The sequence below is a fragment of the Ammospiza caudacuta genome, chromosome 10 (genome assembly GCF_027887145.1).
Source record: "Ammospiza caudacuta isolate bAmmCau1 chromosome 10, bAmmCau1.pri, whole genome shotgun sequence".
In the NCBI taxonomy this organism is placed as follows: Eukaryota; Metazoa; Chordata; class Aves; order Passeriformes; family Passerellidae; genus Ammospiza; species Ammospiza caudacuta.
Window position 1 is genome coordinate 13,959,922 of NC_080602.1, and position 22,236 is coordinate 13,982,157.

The 22,236-nt window shown below is 39.4% G+C and overlaps 1 protein-coding gene across 1 annotated transcript in view; it reads left to right on the top strand.

The window, feature by feature from the left end:
* THSD4 (thrombospondin type 1 domain containing 4) overlaps nucleotides 1-22,236 on the top strand; it is a 230,693-nt gene that overhangs the window by 97,928 nt on the left and 110,529 nt on the right. Inside the window, exon 7 of the mRNA XM_058811504.1 lies at nucleotides 5,345-5,481. Within this exon, the coding sequence (XP_058667487.1) occupies nucleotides 5,345-5,481 (137 nt within the window). The remainder of the gene's footprint in view (nucleotides 1-5,344; nucleotides 5,482-22,236) is intronic.

A 22,236-nucleotide genomic window follows, 5' to 3' on the forward strand; every position in this document is an offset into this window, starting at 1 on the left:
GCTATGTAGATAACAACAGGGAGCCTGGATCTCACATTAAATTAAGATTTGGACTAAAGAACCATCGAGGAGGTTTTGTATATTCCAGTCCCTACCTCATGGCATGAGGAATGTGAAATTCCTATATGGTATCATTTATTCTGATTGCACCTTCAGCCAGCGTTATCTGTGGCAGATTTCATGTGCGTGCTGTGAGAGGCAGTACGTGCTCCAAGCAGCTTCAAGTCTTCAGAGCTGAGACAGAAAGGAAGAACTTGGTACATTCTTTAGGGACAGTCAGTGTACAGAGTCATTTAGTTTACTGATAGCTCCATTCTTATTTGATTTGGGTATTATTTCCTGGGGTGGTTTTGGTCTGTGGCTATTTTAAATTTCCCTTTGAACAACTGAATACATTATTTATCAAAGGTATTATGGTTAGAATGCTTTTTCTTCTGACATTTTTCCCTAAGAATATCATTAAATTGCTGTTCCTTGCCCTGGCAAGCTGCCTGCTGAGCTCTCTCTGTGTCTCTGCAATTGAGCTCACTGTGGAGCAGCTCAATCTCAGCCTGGTTTCCTCATCCACCATGCCCATGTGCCTCCCCACAGCCTTTCTTTGGGTGGGGGCTTGCTGAGGGTGGTGGAACATGTTGGGAGAGGAGCCTGAAGGAGGGGAAGAGCTGGCATGAAGTACAAATGCCCTCCCACACACTCTGTGGTGTGCAGGTGGAGGGTCAGAGGCAGAAGGCCTGGCTGGAGAGTGGGACGCGGGGGCTGTGCGATACTGAGGGATTCTGGTCTTGTGGAACGTGGAGAGTCACCACACCGGGTGTCCTGCCCTGGTGACAGGCTGTGGTGATCATCTGTGGGCTGTGCCAGCCCTGGGAAGGTGGCTGGAGCTGGGGGACTGTGCATCCCTCTGTGCCGCTCCAGGGCCCCTCAGCATGGTGCTAGTACAGGCCAGCACAGTGCTAAGATTTGAAAATGCTCTGTCTCGATGGAATGCAAACAAGGTCTATTCACAAACTCCTGCAAGTAGGGATGTTTCTGAAGGGGTGACTTCCTGCTTTGTTTTAGATTTGGGTTCTAGAAAACCTGCACGGTTTCTAGATTTGGGCAGGGTGTTTTGTGAGGACTTTAATTTCTTATGGTTTCATGTAACGAAAGGGTGTGGGATGAGGGTGAAATTTCGCAGAGGGGCTGGTGCACAGAGGGGCTCATTCGCCGGGCAGCGGCTGAGGGAGGGCAGCGCCATCGCTGCCGGCAGTGCCCAGCCCTCGCTGGGTCCATCGGTCCCTCAGGGCTGAACCTGCTGGGAGCCGGCTGCGCTCCCGGGGAGCGGCTGGGCCCGGGGCGAGAACGAGAGAAGAACGAGCGTGTTCAGTTGGAGGGAGTTTTAGTTTGTTTTCTCTCTCCCGGGAGTTTTCTCCCTCGGGCCACGCCGCGTTTGGCCCGTGCCCGACGCTGCGCTCGCCCTGAGGTGGCCGGGCCGGCCTCGCCTCATCGCGGGGACACCGTCTCGGGCCGGGAGCGTGTTGTGGGCTCGGCTACGCAAGTGCTTGCTTTCCCTGTGGTGGGATTAAAAGATCAGGCTTGATCTTTGGCTGTTAGCCTGTGAATCCCAGTGGAGAACACTTTTCCCTTGCTCACTCATGCTTCCCAGCGGGCGTGCGGCTGCTGTCCCTCTGCAGGGCCCGAGGAGAGGCCTCAGTCGGAAATGCTGCGGGAGACACAGATTGTACTCCAGCCACTGGCTGTAGTGTGATGACACATGAATTACTCTTTCGCCCTTTAAAAATGTGTGGATATGTTTGACAGTTGAATTTTTCTCCTCAAACCTCTGCTGCACTGAAATCTGCCATGAAATGTGTTGATATTTGTGATTTAAGTTTGATGAGTAAAATCGATCTTAGGAGAATGGTGGAACGTTTTCATTGCAATGTGTGCTGTGTTATGTGCAGTTTGTAAGATGAGAGGTCTTGGTGTTCTTACTGGGGACAGTAAGAACAGTTCCAGGCAGTAGAACTGTGCTGTGGTCCTCCTTTAGCATGCCTGGCTCTTATTGCTCATAGAGAAAGGTGGAAGGTAAGTTTCAACAGAGGATTTGGAAGAAAACCAACTCCTGACTCTTGCAGTTTGGAGAAGACCAGGATGTCCCTGAGGTACTTTAAGCTAGTTTGGTAAGGATGTTTTAAGGAAAGTACTGGTTTTTGATTTAGATATTTTTTCAGTCTGTAAAATGAAAACCAAACATTACATGTTACCAGGATTGTTCACTAAAGGCACCTCCTTCAGTTAAATCAATAATGAATATATGTGGCAGAACCTGTGTGGCAACATTAAATTTCACCCAAGTTCACTATTTAATAAAGGGGGGATAAGATGAGACTTTGCACAAAGACTTGATTATGCTAAAGTGAGCTTGGGAATAAAAAACAAATGTTTTAGGAGGACATGTTAAACAGTACCTGCATAATTAACTGTCCTAGAAACTGTGCCACACTTCAAAAGAACTGAGGCTTGTGGAAATGTGTCTTGCTGCCAATAAGTTGGGAAGATAGATCCTTTTGTGAAGTGTGGGATCAGCTGATTTGGGAGTAAAAAATTTGGCCTGTGTGGAATCAATCCCCTCACAGCTATTTGTTTAATTGACATTTTATGTCCAGTGCCAAGCCAGTAGTGCAGCTTGACCTACCATAAACTGTGAAACCTCAAGAGTTGTGGCAGAACACGGGCTAAGGGAGGTTTTTTTACTAGTGTGGTGTCTTGTTCTACATGGGAATTCTAAAATGCGTTTGTTCTGCTGTAATTTCTGCATCTTACACAATAATAAATATATAATACTTATATAAAATCCTTATGGGAAATGCCTGTCATTCAGCAGGGGCAATTCAGTTAACAGATGTTGCTCTTTGTAGACAAGTTTCTTTCAGATCATTTGCATTTGGGAATGTTGTCTTTAGGTGGTGTGGTTGGTATATGCCTGATCAGTGCAGTACCTTACACATACTCATCAAAAGAGTCTGAATATTGAAGGCCAAAGCGTTATAGGGTATGTTTGTTGTTAAACCCTGATTTGTTTTTTTTGTGGTCAGAGACAGTGACTGTTCTAATACTTTTTGTATGAGTGGGAACAGTTCCTGGTGAGAAAGAATGAAACACAGAAATAATGAAATGGGAATTCTATTTTTACACAGCAAGTAATCTCAGCCTGCTTGGGGTTGTTGCTGTGCTGCATTAGCAATGCAGTAGCCTGACCTATCACAGCAGGAGTGAGGGATGAAAGAGATCCAGGAAAAAATACCTTCCTCCAGCAGGTAATTTTTTCATCTCCAAGTAGCACAAAACTTTCACTGGGATCTAGAATGCCAGCTAATAATTTAAAGAATAATTATTTTAAAGTATCAAAACTGTGGGGGGGATGGTGAGAGGAAGAATATGGGAATGTGAGGCTTCAGGACACTGAACTTAAGGGAACAAACACAGAAGATAAGGACATTTCAGAAACCCTAAATGGCTTGTTTGACTTGCTTTTAGAGAGTGGAAAGATAAGAAAATGTACTTTCCAGAGGTGCTGCTTGATTGCTAGCCTTGCATGTTATGAAAATAGGACACTTTCAGACAGAGAAAAGGACAAGTTGACTTGAATTGTAATGAATCACTGAAAGTGGCTTATATTTATTTGAGAATTCTGAATATAGTTATGTGTGAAGTGATGAAGCTGCTAAGAATAAAGCTCAGTTTATTGTTATACCCGACTGTTACACTTGGAACTGCAGGGAATACCTCAGTTTGGATTTTTTGTTTTTGTTTTTCTTTGGGGGTGGGGGGGTAGGGGGTTGGATTGTTTTGTTGGTTTTTTTTTTTTTTTTTTTTTTAATAGCTAAGTGAAGTCATTGGAATCATAAGCTAGTGAATCTAAGGAAAAAGTAGCTAATGGATGGATGACCTAGTTGAGCATGGCATGCATGACTTCTGCAAAAAACCCAAACTCAGTAAACCGATCTTTGACCTCTTAAAACGAGTAGATGTTTTTGTGGGTTTTATCAGAAGATTGCCAGACACAATACATGGTGTATATGAGTGGCAGTTCAATGAGTTCAGCTGTCTGAGGCAAAATGTAAGATACAGAATTGGTCTGCATTAATCCTGTGTCTGCACAGGGGGTAACTGAAGTTGAGCTGAAATTTTGGTACTCCTACAGAAAACAGTTGTTTAATATATATTTGAAGTGATTGCTTTTATTTATTTTGGCTGTTTGTTATTTATTTGGTGAAGATTTAAAAATACACTGAAGTCAAGGAGAAAATCTTGTGAACACAGTGTTTTAGCATTAGATGAGGGCACATAGCATCTCCTTTGACACCTAGATTAAATAGCAGCTTTCAGTTTCAGTATAGGGGATGAGCTGAAGCTTTATGAAGTGAGAGGAATTTTGGTTCATTGTTGTGGCAGCAATGAAAGTATTGTCATAAAAAAAGATTTCTGTTTGGACCTTGCTGCCACTGAGTATCAGCACTACTCGGTTGGGAAGAAGCTGAAGATACTGTTATGTCAGTTAGCAAGTGGTAATAAGCTGAGAGCAACTCTGACCTGACAGATGATTTGCAACAGAGGCTACACAAATGTGTTAACAAACCTGATAGCATAAGATGTGGGGAGTGTTAGACTGTATCTGCTCCAGGAACAGATTTTCACAGGGGAAGGTAACATGTCTTGCTTCTTGTCTTCTGTGTTCCTCTCACCCAGAGTTCAGTGGACTCATTTCCTATTGCTTCTTGCATGTCAGCAGAAATCACAGGGTTTTGAATGAGAATGTATTTTATACAATTTTGAAAATGAAATTTAGTGGAATAGAATAAGAGTTGAGTTGTAAAAATGAAGAGAAAAAAACAACAGAATTTTTACAAATGTGCATCTGTCTTGTTTAAAACGTTTCTCAGTGCTGGATGTTTGTATGCCTAACGGCCCTGAGCAGACTGGTATAAGTGAGCCTGATTTGATGCACACCCTTCTGATGATGGTGTAATTTTTCTGACACTCAGGAGTTATGAAATGCCATAACATGCCACTATGCTTTAAGAAGACGAACCGGGCAATGTTTTTAAGGAACTAAAAGCACTCTTGGTCATTTAGGGAAGTGTCAGTCGTTACCAATGGAGGTGCTGTTTACACTGTGATAAGTGTGGTGGAATGCTTACCTCGGAGTTGTTAATAACCGTTCATTTGGTGTGGTCACTTACAATGCTTTGTTTGCATATTTGTTTCTTCCCCTCGGACCTTACTGCCCGTTTAAGGAGCTTTTCCTTTCCCAATCTCCCGCTGTGCTCTTTGTAACGAGGCCTTTGCGTTGTGTCCACAGTGAAGGGCAGTCAGAAGTGTGAGCTGAACTGCCGGGCCATCGGCTACCGCTTCTACGTGCGCCAGGCGGAGACCGTGATCGACGGCACCCCCTGCGAGCCCAACGGGACGGCCATCTGCGTGGCAGGGCAGTGCAAGGTAAGGCGCGCTGCCTCAGCTGCCCCAACCTGGGCAATGCTGCCCTAAACTTGCTTCTTTTTCTTAAATTTTATTTGTATCAAAGTAGATGTGAAAAACATTCGATTTTATTATTGCAGGTTGGGGGATTTCTTAATAACTTTTGTGTTTACCGAGAACAAACTAAGGAGAGCTGAAGGGATGGATTTAGGATTTTAGCCCCAATAAAGGTGTGTGCCGATGATCTTTTTCAACATATTTTACTTTCTGCAGAAGAGGTTCTTTGAAAGAACCAGAGCAAAAAAACTGATACCTTAAATAAGAAAGAAATACAATGTCTTTTTAAATTCAGTTTTAGAGTGAAGATATTTTTCAGAGTCTGCAACAGAATGGTTTCTTTGGATTGCTTTATAGATGCTTGTAGTCAGACTTTTCTGATTGGGCCATGTTTGCCTCAGGTCTTACTGGCTCTCCTTTTACTCAGCAGTGATGTTCTCTTAGAAAACAATTGAGTAGTTACATTTCATGGGTTCAGAAAGAGCTGCTGCGTTACTTTTTGCCATCTGCTGTGTAGATTCCATTTGCAATGAATAAATGCACTCTTTGCATGAGGGTAGCAGTTTTAAACAAAATGTTACAGTGTTTAGAAAAAAATTGTAATCTTTCAAGTGAGGTTAGTGAAAGAAATAAATTCCTAGCGAGGGGCATTTGACGCTTGGCTGATGTTTCCTATATGTGTTGGCAGAAGCTGCAGAAGTGGCTCAGATGTGACTCATGAACTCAAATAGTGAAAGGTCAAGTTCAGTTTAAATAGTTGGTTTGCCAGGGGAAATCACTGATGAATACAGCCTTGTCCTCTGCATGTCCCAATTCCTCTTACGTGTGCACATCTGGACAATGCCATGTTTGTTTCTGTTCTGTGTTTCTTAGTGCAAGCAAAGCCATAGCTTTGAATTTCCTTTGGGCAGGATAGATCTGGGTGAAGTTGGTTGTGCTTTAAAGCTTTCCTTGATCTCAGTCTAATTCAGAAAGGGCCAGAAACTTGTTTTAACTGCATTTCTGATCCATGACTCGGGAAACTGATAATTGAGTTGTGTCTTACAAACATATGGTCTCTATCACCCTCTGTTGGACATTCTTTCACATTAGCAGAACAATAATATCCCTGTGTTACAAACCATTGTCTGTTTTGTTCCCAGGACCATTGGTTTTGGTTAGTATTTTCATCTTACCTTAAGAGGAAAAAGAAGATGGAAAATGCTGAAATAATAAAGATTATTCAGAAGTATAGTAAAGACTATGATATATGAGATGAAATAGTCCTTAAAAAAACTTGAAGTGAAAAAGCCCAACACAGTAGAGTGTTTAATTATAAGAACATATTGTCTGTCTGTGACACTGTCATAACTGGCACATATACTAACCCAAGTGCTGCAAAAACTCACTTTTCATTGAAATGATTATGTATTTCCTGAATCCTAATGAAATTAAAACTTCTTAAATTGATTAAATACTTTTAAAATAAAACAAGACAAGGCAGGAAGAATGGGGTGATATTCTACCTATGTAGAAGAAAGAAGTAGAACAATGATATTGAAAATCAGTTGCATTATTTCTCTGTAAGTTTGGTTTTCTGCACACTTGAATAATATTATTACTGATGGATTTTTTAAAGTGAACAAATGTTTTCCTTGACAGTCCCATTGAGTTCCACTTCTGGTTTTTTATAGTTTTTATTTGGGGCTACAGCTGGTTATTCCTAATACACACACTTGGAATATGTTTCAGTATTATTGAGTAGATGTTGTTTTTGTAAATATATTTGCTACTCCTCTTCTAACCCTACATTTTGACAGTGCTATTAAAGAGTGACTGCCAATGGGACTTCCTTCAATTTGCTATTTAGTCAGAATTGTCTGTTTTCTTCCTTCAAGATTTTTTCCTTCTTTTGTGTGAATTGTGTGTATCCTTACATTTCTTCTGGAGACAGTGGGTTGCTGCTACTCAGTAACTTTTAATCTTAGAAGAAAAATGCAGAGAGAATATGGAGGAGACTTTAATAAACAAGCGATGAGAAAAGAATTTTCTTAATAATTCTGACCTTGCCCATAGATTGAGAAAGTGCCTCTAGAGCAGAATGTCGCATGTGTTGTTGCATGTGTCTGGGACACTCCCACTCGGAGAAGCCGTCCCAGTACCTGGGCATGTGTACGCACCGACTCGAGGTGGTTTTGGAGACACAAACGTCACCTGGGAGCTGTGAAAAAAATTGCTTTGGCAGAGCTGTTAGTTACCACGCGAGGGCGCGCTTTACAAAGGATCATTCAGCATTTCACCCAAAATTCTGTTTGGCTGGGAACTGTAGATACCTCTCAAAGGTGCGTGAAACAGTTATTTTGTCTCCTGATATTTATATTATATTTTCTCTTGCAATGTAGTTTGTTTTCGTCTTCCAGCTAACTGCTGACGTTTGTAGAAAAATATCTACACAGTTTTAAGACGAACTGTGTAAGTTAAGTTACACACTGTAATTTAAGTAGCAAAATGATTGGTAATAGAGATTTTACTTGCCTAAAACAAAAAGAATGCATCAGCTATTGAAAACCTTGCAAACTTTCTAGAGAGGTAACTTGTGTCAGCTCTAGGAAGCATAGCCAACCATGCTAAATCTCCATCAGAAAAGCAGGATGAGGCAAGGAGCTCCTATTTGGAACTGTGCTGGTGTGTGCTAATGTCCAGGTAAGAGAACTATAGATGACATTATTGTTTTAAGTTTGCCTTTGAACTGGTGTGAAATCTGGTGGTAGGTGGTTGTGAGTAGCAAATATTCAAGTTCAGACAAAATGACTAAGCACTGGATCTGCATATTTGTTCTTTTCCTATTGTCCAGCTGCCTCTTGTTCTGGAAAAGACTTCACAGTGTAAAGGATGGAGCTCCTCACTCTTCCATGGAGCTGCTGTCTGAATCTATAGTTCTGCTATAAATGACCCAGGAAAACAGACCTTATCAGGATCAGATGTTATTTACAATGGCATTTAACATTTGAAAAAAAACCCCACCAAACCAACCAAAATGGTATTACAAAATACCTTCATTCTAAAAGGTTTTTAGCTGCTTTTATGTGTGCTACATACATAGCACAATGCTTGGAAAAGGTTTGTTTTGCTTTGAAGCAAAAGTAGGTGCTGAAGTGCAGCAATGGCCAGTCCAGATTCTGGCTCCCTCTGTGCTCCACACTGTGCTCTCCTGTCTGATGTGGTCAGAAATGTCTAACCTGCCTATCAGAAGCAGCTTGAGACACAGCAAAGTAATAGAGTGTTGTGGACCTTTATTTTGTTCTTATTTCTGCAATTTTAAAAATAATTTTTCAGATGTGGTTTGTCTTTATAAAAAGGTAGAATATAATCCTTATCTGCAGTATGCCTTTGTCTTCCTAGATTGGCTGACAGTAGAAAATACATCTCAGATTTGAGCTTAATTGTATCACTAGAGAAGTTGTTCTGAAAGCAAATGCTGTTATCTCTAATGATTAAGTGACACAATTAGGGAATTTTATTATCCTTGAGTTATGCTTCTCTTTGAACTAGTTTTAAAATGATGTTGACAATGATAAATCCAAAGTAAAGCTGAAAAAAAATCTGAAGTTTTCAAGAATGCTGGGTAAACAGTGGAGTAGAAAATAAAATATTGCATGTTGTTAGGCCTTGGTTTTTTCTGATTAAACAGTTTGATGTATATCAGGTTGAAAGTAAAGTCAGGGGTTTATAAATAATTAATTATTCCCTAGGTTGGAATAATCAAATGATCACTCCAGCTTAGTTTTAAAGAAACAAGATAAAGTCCTGTGGGATAGTGTATAAAAGGAGGCTGGGAGTGTTCATGAAGACACATTCAGTGACACACCAATCCCTTCACGTGCTTGTTCATAAAAAACCCTGAACTCATGACCACTGTTTTTTTCCCTGAAATACTGGCTTTCTGTGATGGAGAAATTAAGTGCAGACAAGAAAAAAGGAGTTTGGATATAAACAGAAAATAAATGTGATCTTAGCTATTCCTTTTTCTCAGTCCCTTGCCAAATATTCATGGATGCACTCGAACAAAACCAGCTATGGTAGCCCATAGGAAGATAGATTGCAGCACTATCCTGCATTCACAAATGAGGAAACCAACAGAGAGCTGTGAACTCTGTATCATGGTGGAGGTGAAGGGTTTGATGTCATGTCTCTTATGCAGAAATTACTAAGATGTAGTTTATGCCTTTTAGGTAACCAGTAGAACCAAACCTGTTTTGTGTTAGATTACAGCAGTTCAAAGAAAAAAAGAAAACAACCAAGAAATTTCAACCAGTTGAAATACATTTGATTTCAATGAAAGTTTGGGAAAGCAGTTGTAAAAAGTTATGTAGCTAGTGCAGGACCCCTCTTCTGAGGTTAAATAGTAGAAGGAAACAAAGTAATTTAGATTTTATTGTAAAGAAACAAAGAGGGGTGCAGCAGAAGTAACATTCTGCAGCTCACATTGAAGGGATCTGTTCAACACCTGGACGAGCCAGCAGTGGGGAGAAAGCTATTAAGAAGGGGACTGGCTGCATAAATATTCATTCTTGTTCTCCTATTTAGAAGAGGGCTGAAAACTTCACAATTACTCCTGCAGTATAAATGATACCTTTTGCTGTTAAGTGGCTGAATTATGTTTCTCGTCCTGGAAATGTTCAAGCCATTTGACTTTCAGCATCTCATTGTGCTGGTTAGCTTGGTTCTCCCAAAAAGGGCTTTTAGATTCCTCTCTGCAGAATGCTTAAAAAGATCCTTGGTCAGCTGCCTGACAGTAGAGATTGTCAGCAGACCCCCTCAGACAGGTGTTGACATTGGAGCATCTGAATTTGGCTCCCTGACCCTGTGTTCTGTGGCAGTAGAGGCTCTGAATGGGCAGCATCAGCTTTGTACCATTGTCCCAGAAAAATTCTGGGAAGGGGAACTCACTCACTGTGGGGGGTGGTGTGTTATGTCGTGCACAAAAATAAAAATGAAGAAGCTGTTCTTGAATTTATTGTTGTCTGCTAATGTTCATACTAGAAGACTGTCACTGTAAACAGTCACAAATTATTTTATCATCATAAACATAAGAAGAGCAAGGAGAATAAAAAAGAATTGTACAGCATTAGAGCAAGCTTGTATATCACATATTTCATGAGAATTCTCCTTTGGTTGTGTACTTTCTCTCTGCTTGCTTGCATGGTGTCAGTTACTAGAATTTAACCTGCAGTAGAGTTGGAATGTGCAGTAAAACTTTAATTTACTATACATTAAAGAAAAGACATATGTATGGTAGAGACAGCTTATTAGCAAATTCTCATGGCAGGTGGGATCATGAAGTAGATGAGGGGCTATTTATGAACAGTTGTGAGGAAAAATAAAGGCTTTCATGTGGGAGGATTTATGAGGTGAGTGCTAAAACAATAATTGAAACAATAAATGGAATTAGTATTCATTTTAATTTGATTTGTTTTGGTACTTTCTCTGTCACTTTCAATCCATGCTGCTTCCTGTGATATCTGTGGTCTGGAGAGCAGGGTTTTTTCTTTGCAGTTGTACTCCCTTGTGCTAGCAGTGGTAGCTGTGTTGACTAGTGATATTTCAGGCCTCATCTAAAAGTCAGTTCTTAGAAATACAGTATGGAAGTATATTTAAGTGTATTTACAGCTTTTACAGCTAAAGGTTTTTTCATCTTTTTTTTTTTTTTTTTACGATACTCTTATACGTGATGACAGGTGAGTATTGGTAGTATTTTAATTATTGCTAAAACAGATAAATCACTGATTAAATGAAAAATTTATTACAATTCAATAATTTCAGGAACTTCAGAATTTAGGCACTAAGGCTTTGACTTTGTTAATTCTAATAAACTACCAGATGCCAGTAACCCAGAAGTCTTAGTGAAAACAGAGGAATTTTTAGAAAGCGAGGACAGTGCAGCAAAATGTTGTCTGACCTAAGCTGATGTTTACTAAGGAGCCAAAGAGTAAGTTAATGCTTAATTTTGTTTTGATGACTTCTAGGAGCAAATTGAAAATGCTAATAACTGTAACAGAATATTCCAAAATACCTATTATTTAGTCAGGAAACTGAAACAGCAATCTTGGAAATCTACAGGAAATTAAGTATTTAGGCTTTGTTTTCATTTAACTACATTATAATATTACTTTAGAGCCTGGAAAGGGTCCAGTATGTTTTTAGGCACTTCTTTTAAAGCAAAGATTACAATTTTGGTAGACTGGGATAGGCAAACTTGTCACATGAATAAATAAATCCTTGGGAAGAAGGTCCATAGAGGCTGTAGTTGTGCGTAGTATCTATTTTTCTTTTTATGCAGCACTTGCACACACAGATATAGATGACCCAGAGCAAATAGTTGAGGAGCTGCTCTGTTTTGAAATATGCTGGAAGTATTGACTCACTGTGTTAGACCAAAACTGTGAAAGCTGTAACTCTTGGGATAGGCAGGTGCCACTGTGTGACTGTCTCGTGGAGACCAAGTCCATGGGCTGGGCTGAGTGGCTGCTGCTTGCTTCAGAGAGCTGCTGTGGATGCAGATCCCTATTCCAACCAACTGTGGGACCTTGGATATTTCATTTACACTCTGGTTGTTGTTAGTCTAACTTGTGCAAGGGAACTGAGTGTCTGCTGAGTGTGCAAACTGCTCCCAGAAGCTTTTTTCTGGATGCTGTAGCCCTGTTAAGAACCAGTTTTTTTAACCAAGGTGGAGCCCAGTAGTTTTGGGACTTCCCTCCCTCTCTTGGGTGTCTTGCTGGCAACTGGTTCTCATCTCTTCCATGTGATACATCTTTGTTCCAAATGTGTTTTTAATGTCCAGATTCTCCACCTTAAGATGAGAATTATGTAGCAAATCTTTGTTTCATAGGATTAATGTGATTTGTGTGTCCTAATGCTAGTGAAAAGTACTTAAAGCCAAATTAACAGCAGTGTTGTGTTTCTGTAACAATCTGGGTTTGTGTAATTTATGTATATTTTGACCATACTTGTCTGCAGGAAGTTGTGCTTTGCCTTTCAGCTAAACAAAGGTGGGAGAATATTCTAAGGAAAAGCAAGAATCTGAGTCTTAACCCTTTGCTGAGACCAAAGTTTGAATTTTTGTGCAGCAGCTCATGTTTACAATTTAGATACAATTTAGTTTCACTTCAGTTTAAATTTCACAATGCTTAAGCTTTCACATTAGGGTTTTGAGCTTTTTACAAAAGTTCAGAAAAAAAAAAATCCTGGATGCCATCTACTACCACCTCAGTCTGTGAAATTTAATAAGATTAGAGATTGAAAAATGGTGTACAGCTAGATCAAAATGAGCTTGTTCAAACTTGGTGAAATTGAACTTTTAGCAGAACCTGAAATTGAAAATGTGGCCAAGGTTAAAGTTGTTGTGTCCAGAGTCAAGCAATCCTAGTAGTTCACTGGCAGTGTTTTAGTGTAGTTTGCCTTGTGTGTAATTTTTACAAATCCTGTGAAGTGGAAATCAGAAACATACATATATATGTATCTCATAACAGGGAAAGATAAATTTGAAACAAAAATGTGTTTTCTTCTATAAAATACAAAATGTTTTTTACAGGTATTGCCTTTTTCTTTCCACAGTAGAACTGTGCCTATAATTGTAGTAAATGCTCTGTTGACCTTGCAGAAATCAGAAATGTCAGACTTGTTAGTTACTGATATTGCACTGTTGATGATGCTATTTATATGTAGTCTGGCTTATTCTTATCAGGGTCATGAACACACAAAGAACTGTAGTGTCAGAGGTGGGAACGTGCAGATCAGTTTGGTTCCTGTGTAAATATGAAAAATATCTGCAGAATTCTAGTGAGCACCTTAAGAAACTAGTTGTGAGAAAAAGCAGTCCTCTAGTCCCAAACATTTCTGTGACAGAGGCACTTCCCTTCCCTTCCTGTGTTAATTCCCTGTACCCCAAGCTGTAGAGGGGTGTGAGCCTTTGCACATGAGTGTAATGTATTTCTGTAGATGTTTCAAGTGTGCCTTGGTGATATCTTACACAATGCGAAGTGGAAGAATTGCTTAGCAGAACATTTTTGAAGGGGACTAAGTTCCTGCAGTGATGTTAAATGCATGTTCTTGCAAAGGAGATGCTGCTTCTTCAACATCATCTTGACATAAGATTCCAATAAATGAATGTAGTCGTTTTCCTAGAAGGCTGTTTCCCACCATATCTGTGTGACTGATTTGTACCCTTTAGCACACACAGTTTGACCCAGTTACTTAGAGTGGGAAGTGCAATGAAAAGAAGAATTGGAATTCTTTAGTTGTAACTTACTTGGTGTTTTTGTTGATGATATTCAGAGCAGAACCAAATCTAGACAGTTCTGTCATGGAGCTGGAGTCACACAGGTAAGGAAGAGCATTCTGTGGAGGAGATAATGGGGACTTTGGAGTCTTACACAGCTTGGGTAGAATGTTGGAAATGTTGGTTTCACACACCTGTGCAGTATGTGCAGTACAGCGAATTTCTTGAAGAAAACATGGTTTAAAATTAACTGTTGTTTGCTCAGGTTAGAATGTGCTTAGGGGCTGGATGTGACACTACATTATTGCAGATTCCCCAGAAAACAGTAACCACCTGTGACTAGGAAGCTTGTTCATGTCAAGTAGGAAATAATGCAGCCTGGAATTGCTGAGGCTCAAGATAATAGGTTTGCATTCCATTTGCTGTGGGTGAAGGGTTTTACAATTACTGTAGTTCTGTTCCTCATTTCAGTAACTAGCTGTAGCTTAAATATTGATTTTACTCACACTAAAAAATTAAGTTTCCTAAAAGAAATCAACCTTTTGGAAAAAGGTAATCTTTTTAGAATAGCTCCTAATTTTTCTGTGAACTTTCATGATCCAAAACAGTATGAACAAGAGGCAGTGACACTGTCCCTTGAGGAACAGAGGTAGCTGCTAGGGGGAAAATTGAGTAAACATACTTATTAGAAGAAAAGCCAGGCCTGCATCTCAACAAATTCTGCAGCAAATTGATCCATTTTTAGCAATCTCATTGCTAAAATAGCTGAAAGCTATTTTAGGCTAGAACTAATTAGTTCCATTAACTGTTGTGCTGGAGCTTGAGACAGTGACCTTAGGAAGAACAACAGAAATATATCTTGGACCTCTGATTTCTTCATCTGGTCCATTGGGATTCAGGACACCTTTTCTGTTGTTGCTGAGGAAATTGTCACTTCATTGAGAATACTCTGGGCAACACATAGATAATACTGGAAAAGCATCTTGTTTTGATTGGTTTCTTTACTTTTTTTCTTTTTCTTTTTGGGATGCATTTAATGGTGAATTGTTTCCTTTTTGGTATGTTCTTTGGGAGCAGGCAAATTTTTATAGTGATGGATGTCTCTCTGCTGAAGAGAACATTATTTTAGGGGGAAACATTGAGTTTCCTGGAGCTACCAGTAATTCTGTAAAAACTAATAAATTTTATTTGTGCCTTGAAATTCAGTGCAATAAACAGGCATGAATTTTTTCTGAGCATTACTAGCTAGTATGTATTACATGACTTCAAAAAGGATGTGATTCAGTTTAGGTTTTTGGGTGTGCCTCACCCCCCTTGCTTCTGGTGCCATTTGATTTCAGTGATTCTACATTGCTTAGATATATTTCTGTATTTTAGAGACTACATTAAGCTATTTTGATCAGCACTTGAATCTTCTTGAGGTAAAAGTTCTACATCTTTGTCTTACTGAATATTTTTCTTCAGGGGATTAAAGCCAGATGTACCATGCACACATAGAGGTAGTGCTTTATGTGAAGTAGATATATGGGTTTGGGTTTCCATAATTTTCAGTACTTAAAATGCAAAGACCACTATATCTGAATTTACTTCAGCCATTGCAGAAGATCTCTTTGGGGTTTGTGTTGATAGACCAATCTCATTTTGTTACGCTTGTGTATGTGACCAAAGTTGAAGAAGAACTTGGTTAACCTTTCCCACATTTTTAAAAATAGAAATCCTCACATTCATGCAGTTATTTAATGATTTAAAATTCTCATAAGCAGTGCATGTCAAAAAAGTTTTATATAGTAAAATAGTAGAAGGACTGAATGTGAAATATCAAGAGGTATGAAAGAATATGCATTCACTTAAGCCAATTTAAATGAAATGTGAACACAGGCAAATTGGTCCCTAAATTTGGGGTTTTAATATCAAAATATTAATTTCAATGTCTGCTGAGAGGGAGGAAACAACTGTTAAGATTTATTCAGGTGGCCTTGCCCAACCATTGAAGTGTCATCTCGTTGTTGTGCTGAATGGAGGAAGTACCTAAGCACTGAAACTGTATGAGTGTCTGAATAGCTGGCATTTAGACCCTTAAGTTGGCATGGTGACCTGCATGGAAGCATCCTAAAATATCTGTATTCTGTAAGACTAGAAAATAGTCATAATTGTGTATATATATCTCCTACCATGGCAAGGACTCATTTTAAAGGGATTGTTGCAGTTTATACTCACATGTCAAGAAATGGAGCATGACTGAAAAGTCTTTGACCTGTGGAAATCCTACCTGCATGAGGATATTGTTTTACAGCCTATAGAATTTTATTAAAACAAATAAATTTTATTACTGCAAGACTTGTTTGTTTAGAGTTGGCTGCCTGTGGCAGATGCAGTTTATCTTACGTGCCTGAAGTTTGTTAAGTCCCTTTGCCAACACAAAGTCCCAGTGTGATGGACATGACTTCTGAACTCTGGAATGTTTGCAGGGGGCTCCTACACTGCTCCAAGGTCATTCACCTCTGTTATGGACACTAATGAATTTGTACAGCTACTGAGGCTAGGCTGGAGCTTGGAATTGCTTTTGTAGGTTTGTTTTCCCCATCTGGTACATTTATAAAGCTTAAATTTCTATTTTCTAGGAGAGGAAGACTTTAAAAAAAAAAAAGTTACTGTTTTGCAAGTAGTACTTGTACATTGTGATATATATCATGGATGCTTTACTGCTACTGTTTGTGCTGCTGGAGACCAGATAGGGGATAGAACAAATTAAACCAGTCCAAAATGAGATTATAAACAGCAGTGTTAACTAACTGCATCTTGCTGGACTGTAAAACACTTGTGCAGGACTTTTTAAAATGTGTGCTTCCAATTGCTTTTGCCTAACCTTTCAGTTGTACCAGATACTTAAAGCACTGGATATTTCTTTGCTTTTCAGGAGGCATTACAGCAAACTATGATGTATTTTCTGTGAAACTAATGTATTAGGAGTTTAAAGTCTTGTGTTTTTGTAGTTATATTAGTGAAAACAGTACTTAAGAGAAGCTTCAGGCTTATTTTGCACTATGAGTCATTGTTAAAAAATGGGTTCATCTTATTTGTTTTCTCCTGCAAGGCAGCTTTGCTGAGTAAAGTATAACTGAAATTTGATCCCTCAGAAAATGTGTTCAGTCTAGTTGTTCTTCTAATGTTAAACTTTATGGTAACCATTTTATAAAACTACATAAAAATCTTATCTAAAAATCAGTTTTTTGGCCATTTGAACTATCATGTCTGAGTGCCATTCTGAGAGAGAAATAATTATCCTGGTTTTATGCAATAGAAAGCTTTTGGTTTTTTTTTTTTTGTCAGAACCTTATTATCTTTATCTACCCTGATTATTAGGAAGGATGAGGAGGACTCATCAGTCTTGGAAAAATCTCACTTCTCAAGTGTGTTTAAATCATCTTAATAATCTGAATGAAACCATTGCCACTTCATGTTCTAGAGGCTTACAGCTGCCTTTGCTCTCTTTTGAACATCTGTCATGCAAAGGGGAGGAAGTTGGAAGTCCTCAGTTTCACCATTTGCATTGTGTTCAGCCCTCAAGTTTTTCTGTGTCTAACATGCTGTAGAAGTTTAAGCTGCAGGACTGAATTCTTGATTACAGCAGTGCACCTTGTTGAAATTATATTCCAAATTTAGACTTTGTATACATTGTTCTAAAACTATTTAATATGAGGTTCAACCCAATAACAATTGAGGGAGGTGTCAGTGCTTAGCAGCATTGGAGAATTGTATTCCTTAGTAACTAGAAAAATGAGAAACAGCATTAACACACAAAATGCTTACAGTTTTCTTTTACTTATGATTTCTAACAACTTTATTGAATGAATATTCCTAAAAGTGCTCAATTTAGGTTTGAAAATATCTTGGTAGAATTCAATAGCTGGATTGCCAGCTAAAGCTAACTCTGATTGTTGGGACTTTCTGTAAGGATAGTTAAATTATTTGTTATGTTGTGCATATTTCCTAGAAAGCTGCTGTGCCTGCTTACAGCTCTGCTGAACATTTGTTCTCCATCCTGTTTTTTCCCTTTTTTAAGGGCTTGGGACCAGGCCAAAGAGCACAATTATGCTTACATGGACCTTGGTTTTTAAATGCATGCCTAACTAAGCAAGTAAGCAGTCCCATTAAAGTCAATGGGATTAGGTGCATACTTGGAGTTAGGTGCAGGCTTAAGTGCTTTGATGAATTGAAGCTTTACTGACTGACTGAGTCTTGTAACACTAGAAAGCATTTCCAAGCCAGATATACTAATGAAAATGCTTTACTAATGTATCTCACATGGATACAATCAGAAACACATATTTAATAGCGGAAAAAGTTACAGTAGATGAAAAAATAGTTAATGACACAGGAATAGTGTCCACTGCTGTTGCACTGAAGTAGGAAGTACAGCATGTGACACATTTTTTTGTTTATTTCAATGGGAAATAATTGCAGCCAACCTAACACAGAGAGCTGTGGTGGCAGTAGTTTATCAAGTCTTGAACAGCATCATTCCAAAATCTGCCAATTACTCACATGGGGCTTTTGGCTCTGTATTTTTACAGGCTATCTGCAAACTAGCAATTTCCTTGAGTGATCTTACTTCTGAATGTAACATTTTCTCTGGCTTTTTAGTGGTTTCCAAGCAGAAATCTGTATTTGGGTAAACAAAGCAATGCTGTGACTGTTTTCCAGCAAAAAGAGAATTCATATAAACTATAAAGCAAATCTGTTTCTGAACTGGAGCCTTTGAGAGAGATCTCGCAGGTGTGTAGTGATCAGCATATCCTGTGACAGTGAGATGTAGTAATCAGTGTGTTCATTTGCAGTCCAACCCAGGCTTTGTATCTTTTCTGCACCGAAGCCTTGCACGCCCGTCAGCCCTCAGCCTTCCCAGTTGTGGGAGCTCACCTCTGTCTGCTGCCTTTGAAAGTGTCACATGATTGCTCTGACTGTGTGTGTGACAGGGAAACCCTGACTCTGCCTGCGAGGGGAAGGCCAAAAGCCATGGCAGGACAAGGAAAGCTGCTTGATTCCTGCAGCTCCTGGCTGTCTGCTGCTCTCTAGGAATAAAGAAGGAGCACAGGCAGGGCCACAAGGAGGCTCTGGGCAGGTGAGGAAGGAACACAGGTTGCTCAAATAACTCCCCAGACAGGGATGCAAGAGATGTTTCCATACCCAAATTTTCTCTGTTGCCATGGCATGATAAAAATAAATATTGTTCAGATCTTAACTCATATGAGCATTTTAAATCATCAGTTTGTGCTTGTGCACATACTGTGAAACCAGATGATCTTTTCTTAATCTTTGAAGACTTTCTGGAGACCCTTTCCCCTCTAACAAGCCCATTTAAGTAACTGCACAAGTTTACAAGCCAAATCAAGGGACTTTGCAAAGCCCTAGAAGGTCTTTACTGGTCTCATGAGGGCAGTGGGCTCTAGTTTGAGAACATCTGCTGTACACAGTATCAGGTATTATGTAACTGAATTCTTTTCAGATGCCAAACTGTCAAGTTTTTTATTCCTGCTGTAACATAAAGTTGTAACTAACAAATAACAAGCCCAAATTGACTGAATGTTTTGATACTGTTTAATTGCTCTTTGCTGCTGTTTCTGACTGAATTTTTCCTTTAGGAAATAAATATTCCTTTAGGGAATAACTAGGTTGGTGCTAAGGCTTGTGAGAACAAAGATATGTGCTGAAATCACAAGGTTTCTCTTTTTCATATGTGTTTGACTTGGGGACTTGGGAAGTTCAGGGAAATGCATAAATGTAAGTTTTGGGATTTAATAGTGGAACACATTAATTCTGGGTACAGCAAAGAATAAATCCTGTTTTACAAATTCTTAGATTGTGCTTCTATGTATTTGTGGAGTGTTAGAGGTGTAAGTAAAAAAACATAGGTAGATTTTTAATCTCTTCACATACTCCCAATGGAATACTGCTAGAGATTAATCTAAACCAGTGAATTTTGCAAATGTACCTGCAAAAGCTGCATCAGGTTTCAGTGTTCTGATAGACCCAGTTGTTTTTTTCTAGGTACTTTGTGTCATGTACTTGTGCTGCAAAACAAGTAGAGCAGATAAAATTACGTCTGTAGGGGTTTTTTTACTTGTCTGAGGCTAGAATGTGTAAACCACTCTTTTTCATTTTAAGCCTCTCTTTCCTTGGAGCTTTTTTAAATTGCTATTTTGGGTTGTATTTCTGATAATATTTTTAGCACAATATAATTTATCTTGATAGTTTTGGCCCAGTAGCTGAGTAATTTGATGTCAGTGTAGCTATTTGGTCTTTGTAAATGTCTTCTGTCCTAATATTCTGACTTCTGAGCTTTTCAGTAAATCAGATTTAATAACTGCAGCCTTTTCTCTTGGACTGGCATATTTAAGATTTATGCTGCATTATTCCTAATGCTTTTGATGAAAAACCAGGAAGCCTGTGATCAGTCTGTTTGTTGAAATGAGCCTGGGTTCAGAAGCACTGTTGGGTCTTTTGCCTGTTGGTCATTGCTGGTGTGGTGGAACCCACAGGATGACACGCTTGGTTACAATGACATTTTCTACAAACATTTGGAGGTGCAAAAAGTGGGAGAACTGACAGTACTATAAGAGTGGTAAACTTCAAAATAACCTTCTGCTCTAAAAACCTTCAGAACTTAATGGATGGTATGAAAGTCAGCAGTCAGTTATGCATGCACATTTGTTGAATTATTTTTCTTACACTAAGCATAGACTTACACTGTGATTTTGATGCAGTGACTATTGAGTTTGTTTCCATGTCCCAATCCAGAAGGTGATGTGGTGTCTCTGCAGAGAGATTTAATTCAGAAGCTTTCTTTCCTGTGTTTTTACTTTATTTTTTCCTTTTTTTTGTTTTAGCCTCTTCTAAGATAATAGTTAAAATTTTACCTCTAAGACTGGGGTATGCATATGACATCCAGTCAAAAATTTTCAGCCAAAAGCCTCAGGCGCTCAAATAATCTACTTCCAGCTTGCTTTGAAGTAATCCTTTGCCATGCTTTTTGGCAGGCGGATCCAAGGGGTTTTGGCTCATGCTCCTTGCCATGCAGAAGCTTTGTAACCGCATGATGCTGATCCTGAGTGTGCCTGGTACTTTGTCTCAAAAGGCATGTGGTCCCACTGTTAAATTTTACACCTTTCACCCTTGCTCTGTACAGGGAAATTTGGCATCTGGTGAGTTTGAAGGAGGACAGAGGGAGTTGCATCTGCTGCAAAGTATCATGTAGGCATTTCTTTAGAAGTAACTGCATAGAAAAAATTGCAAAATGTACCATCTTTGGCTGTAAGGCAGCAGTGCTCAGTGAAAAACTGTAAGCAGGAATCTTTGGATGTTGCTCTGTGATGTTTGTGTTGAGTGGGTGCACTGATTTATGAAAATCTTTTGTGGAAGTTTTTACCAGTAAACCTCAGTTTTCACGTGGTGGACAATTATTTCAGCAGCTGTGCCTAGGGCTGTCATCTAGAGAATATTATGGTTCTGAAAACATTTTAGCATGCCAGCCTTCTACTCAGGAGTAATTAATTTCTATAATAAGGTTTTAGAAGGCTTAGTTAGTAGTTTACAATTTACTGTGTTCAGATTGGCTTTTTTGGAATCATATGAACCCCCCAGTGATTTGAGTCTCTGGTTAATTCCTTGGCACGGTTGCCAGTGAACCTTGCGTGGAGAAACCTGACTCCTGGCACAGGAGGGTTGTGTATCCCAGGGCTGGTACAGCTGCACAGAGCTCAGCTCGAGCACTTCAGCAGGACTGACCTACATGGCTGCTTGCAGGGCTGCCTCAGAGCCTCCAGGGGCTGGCAGACCGAGAGGAGGAGGAGGAGATGGGCTCCTGTGTTCTCCTCAGTTCTAAGAGGAAAGATACACAGAATATGTAAGATATCCCAAAATATTTGGGTTTTTCAAGCTTTTGACCCTATAGCATTTAGTGCATGCTTTTTTATGTTGAGGACTCTTGACAGTTTGGTTTTTTTTTTTTCCTTTGGAAGTCTTTTTTAGGGACAAAGAAAGAATAAGAATTCAATTACATACAAAATGTAAAATGTCATCAGGAGTTCATTTTGAACACAGTTGCAGACTTCCTGCACAAACTCTTCTCTTTATCTATTGAGCATTTGTTTTTCAGTGCTATGCCAGCTGTAATAGCTCTGGGCATAACATGGGTAAAAACTCTGAGATTTTTGGAGATGTTCCTTTTGGAACAATGGTGGAAGACACTTGCCAGCACAGACCTGACCCAGTAGTTGTTGGTTTAGCTTGTCACAGCTAAATTATGTTCTGTACTCAGAGCAGATCCCTTGAACACTCCCTTGGGAGATCTCTGCCTTGCACAGCAATGAGTGTGCTGGTGAAAACCTTCAGCGACCTGGGAGTTTGGAGTCCTGAAGTACCTGGTGCCTTGCTTAAAAAAAGTGTTCCAAGTACTTTCTCAT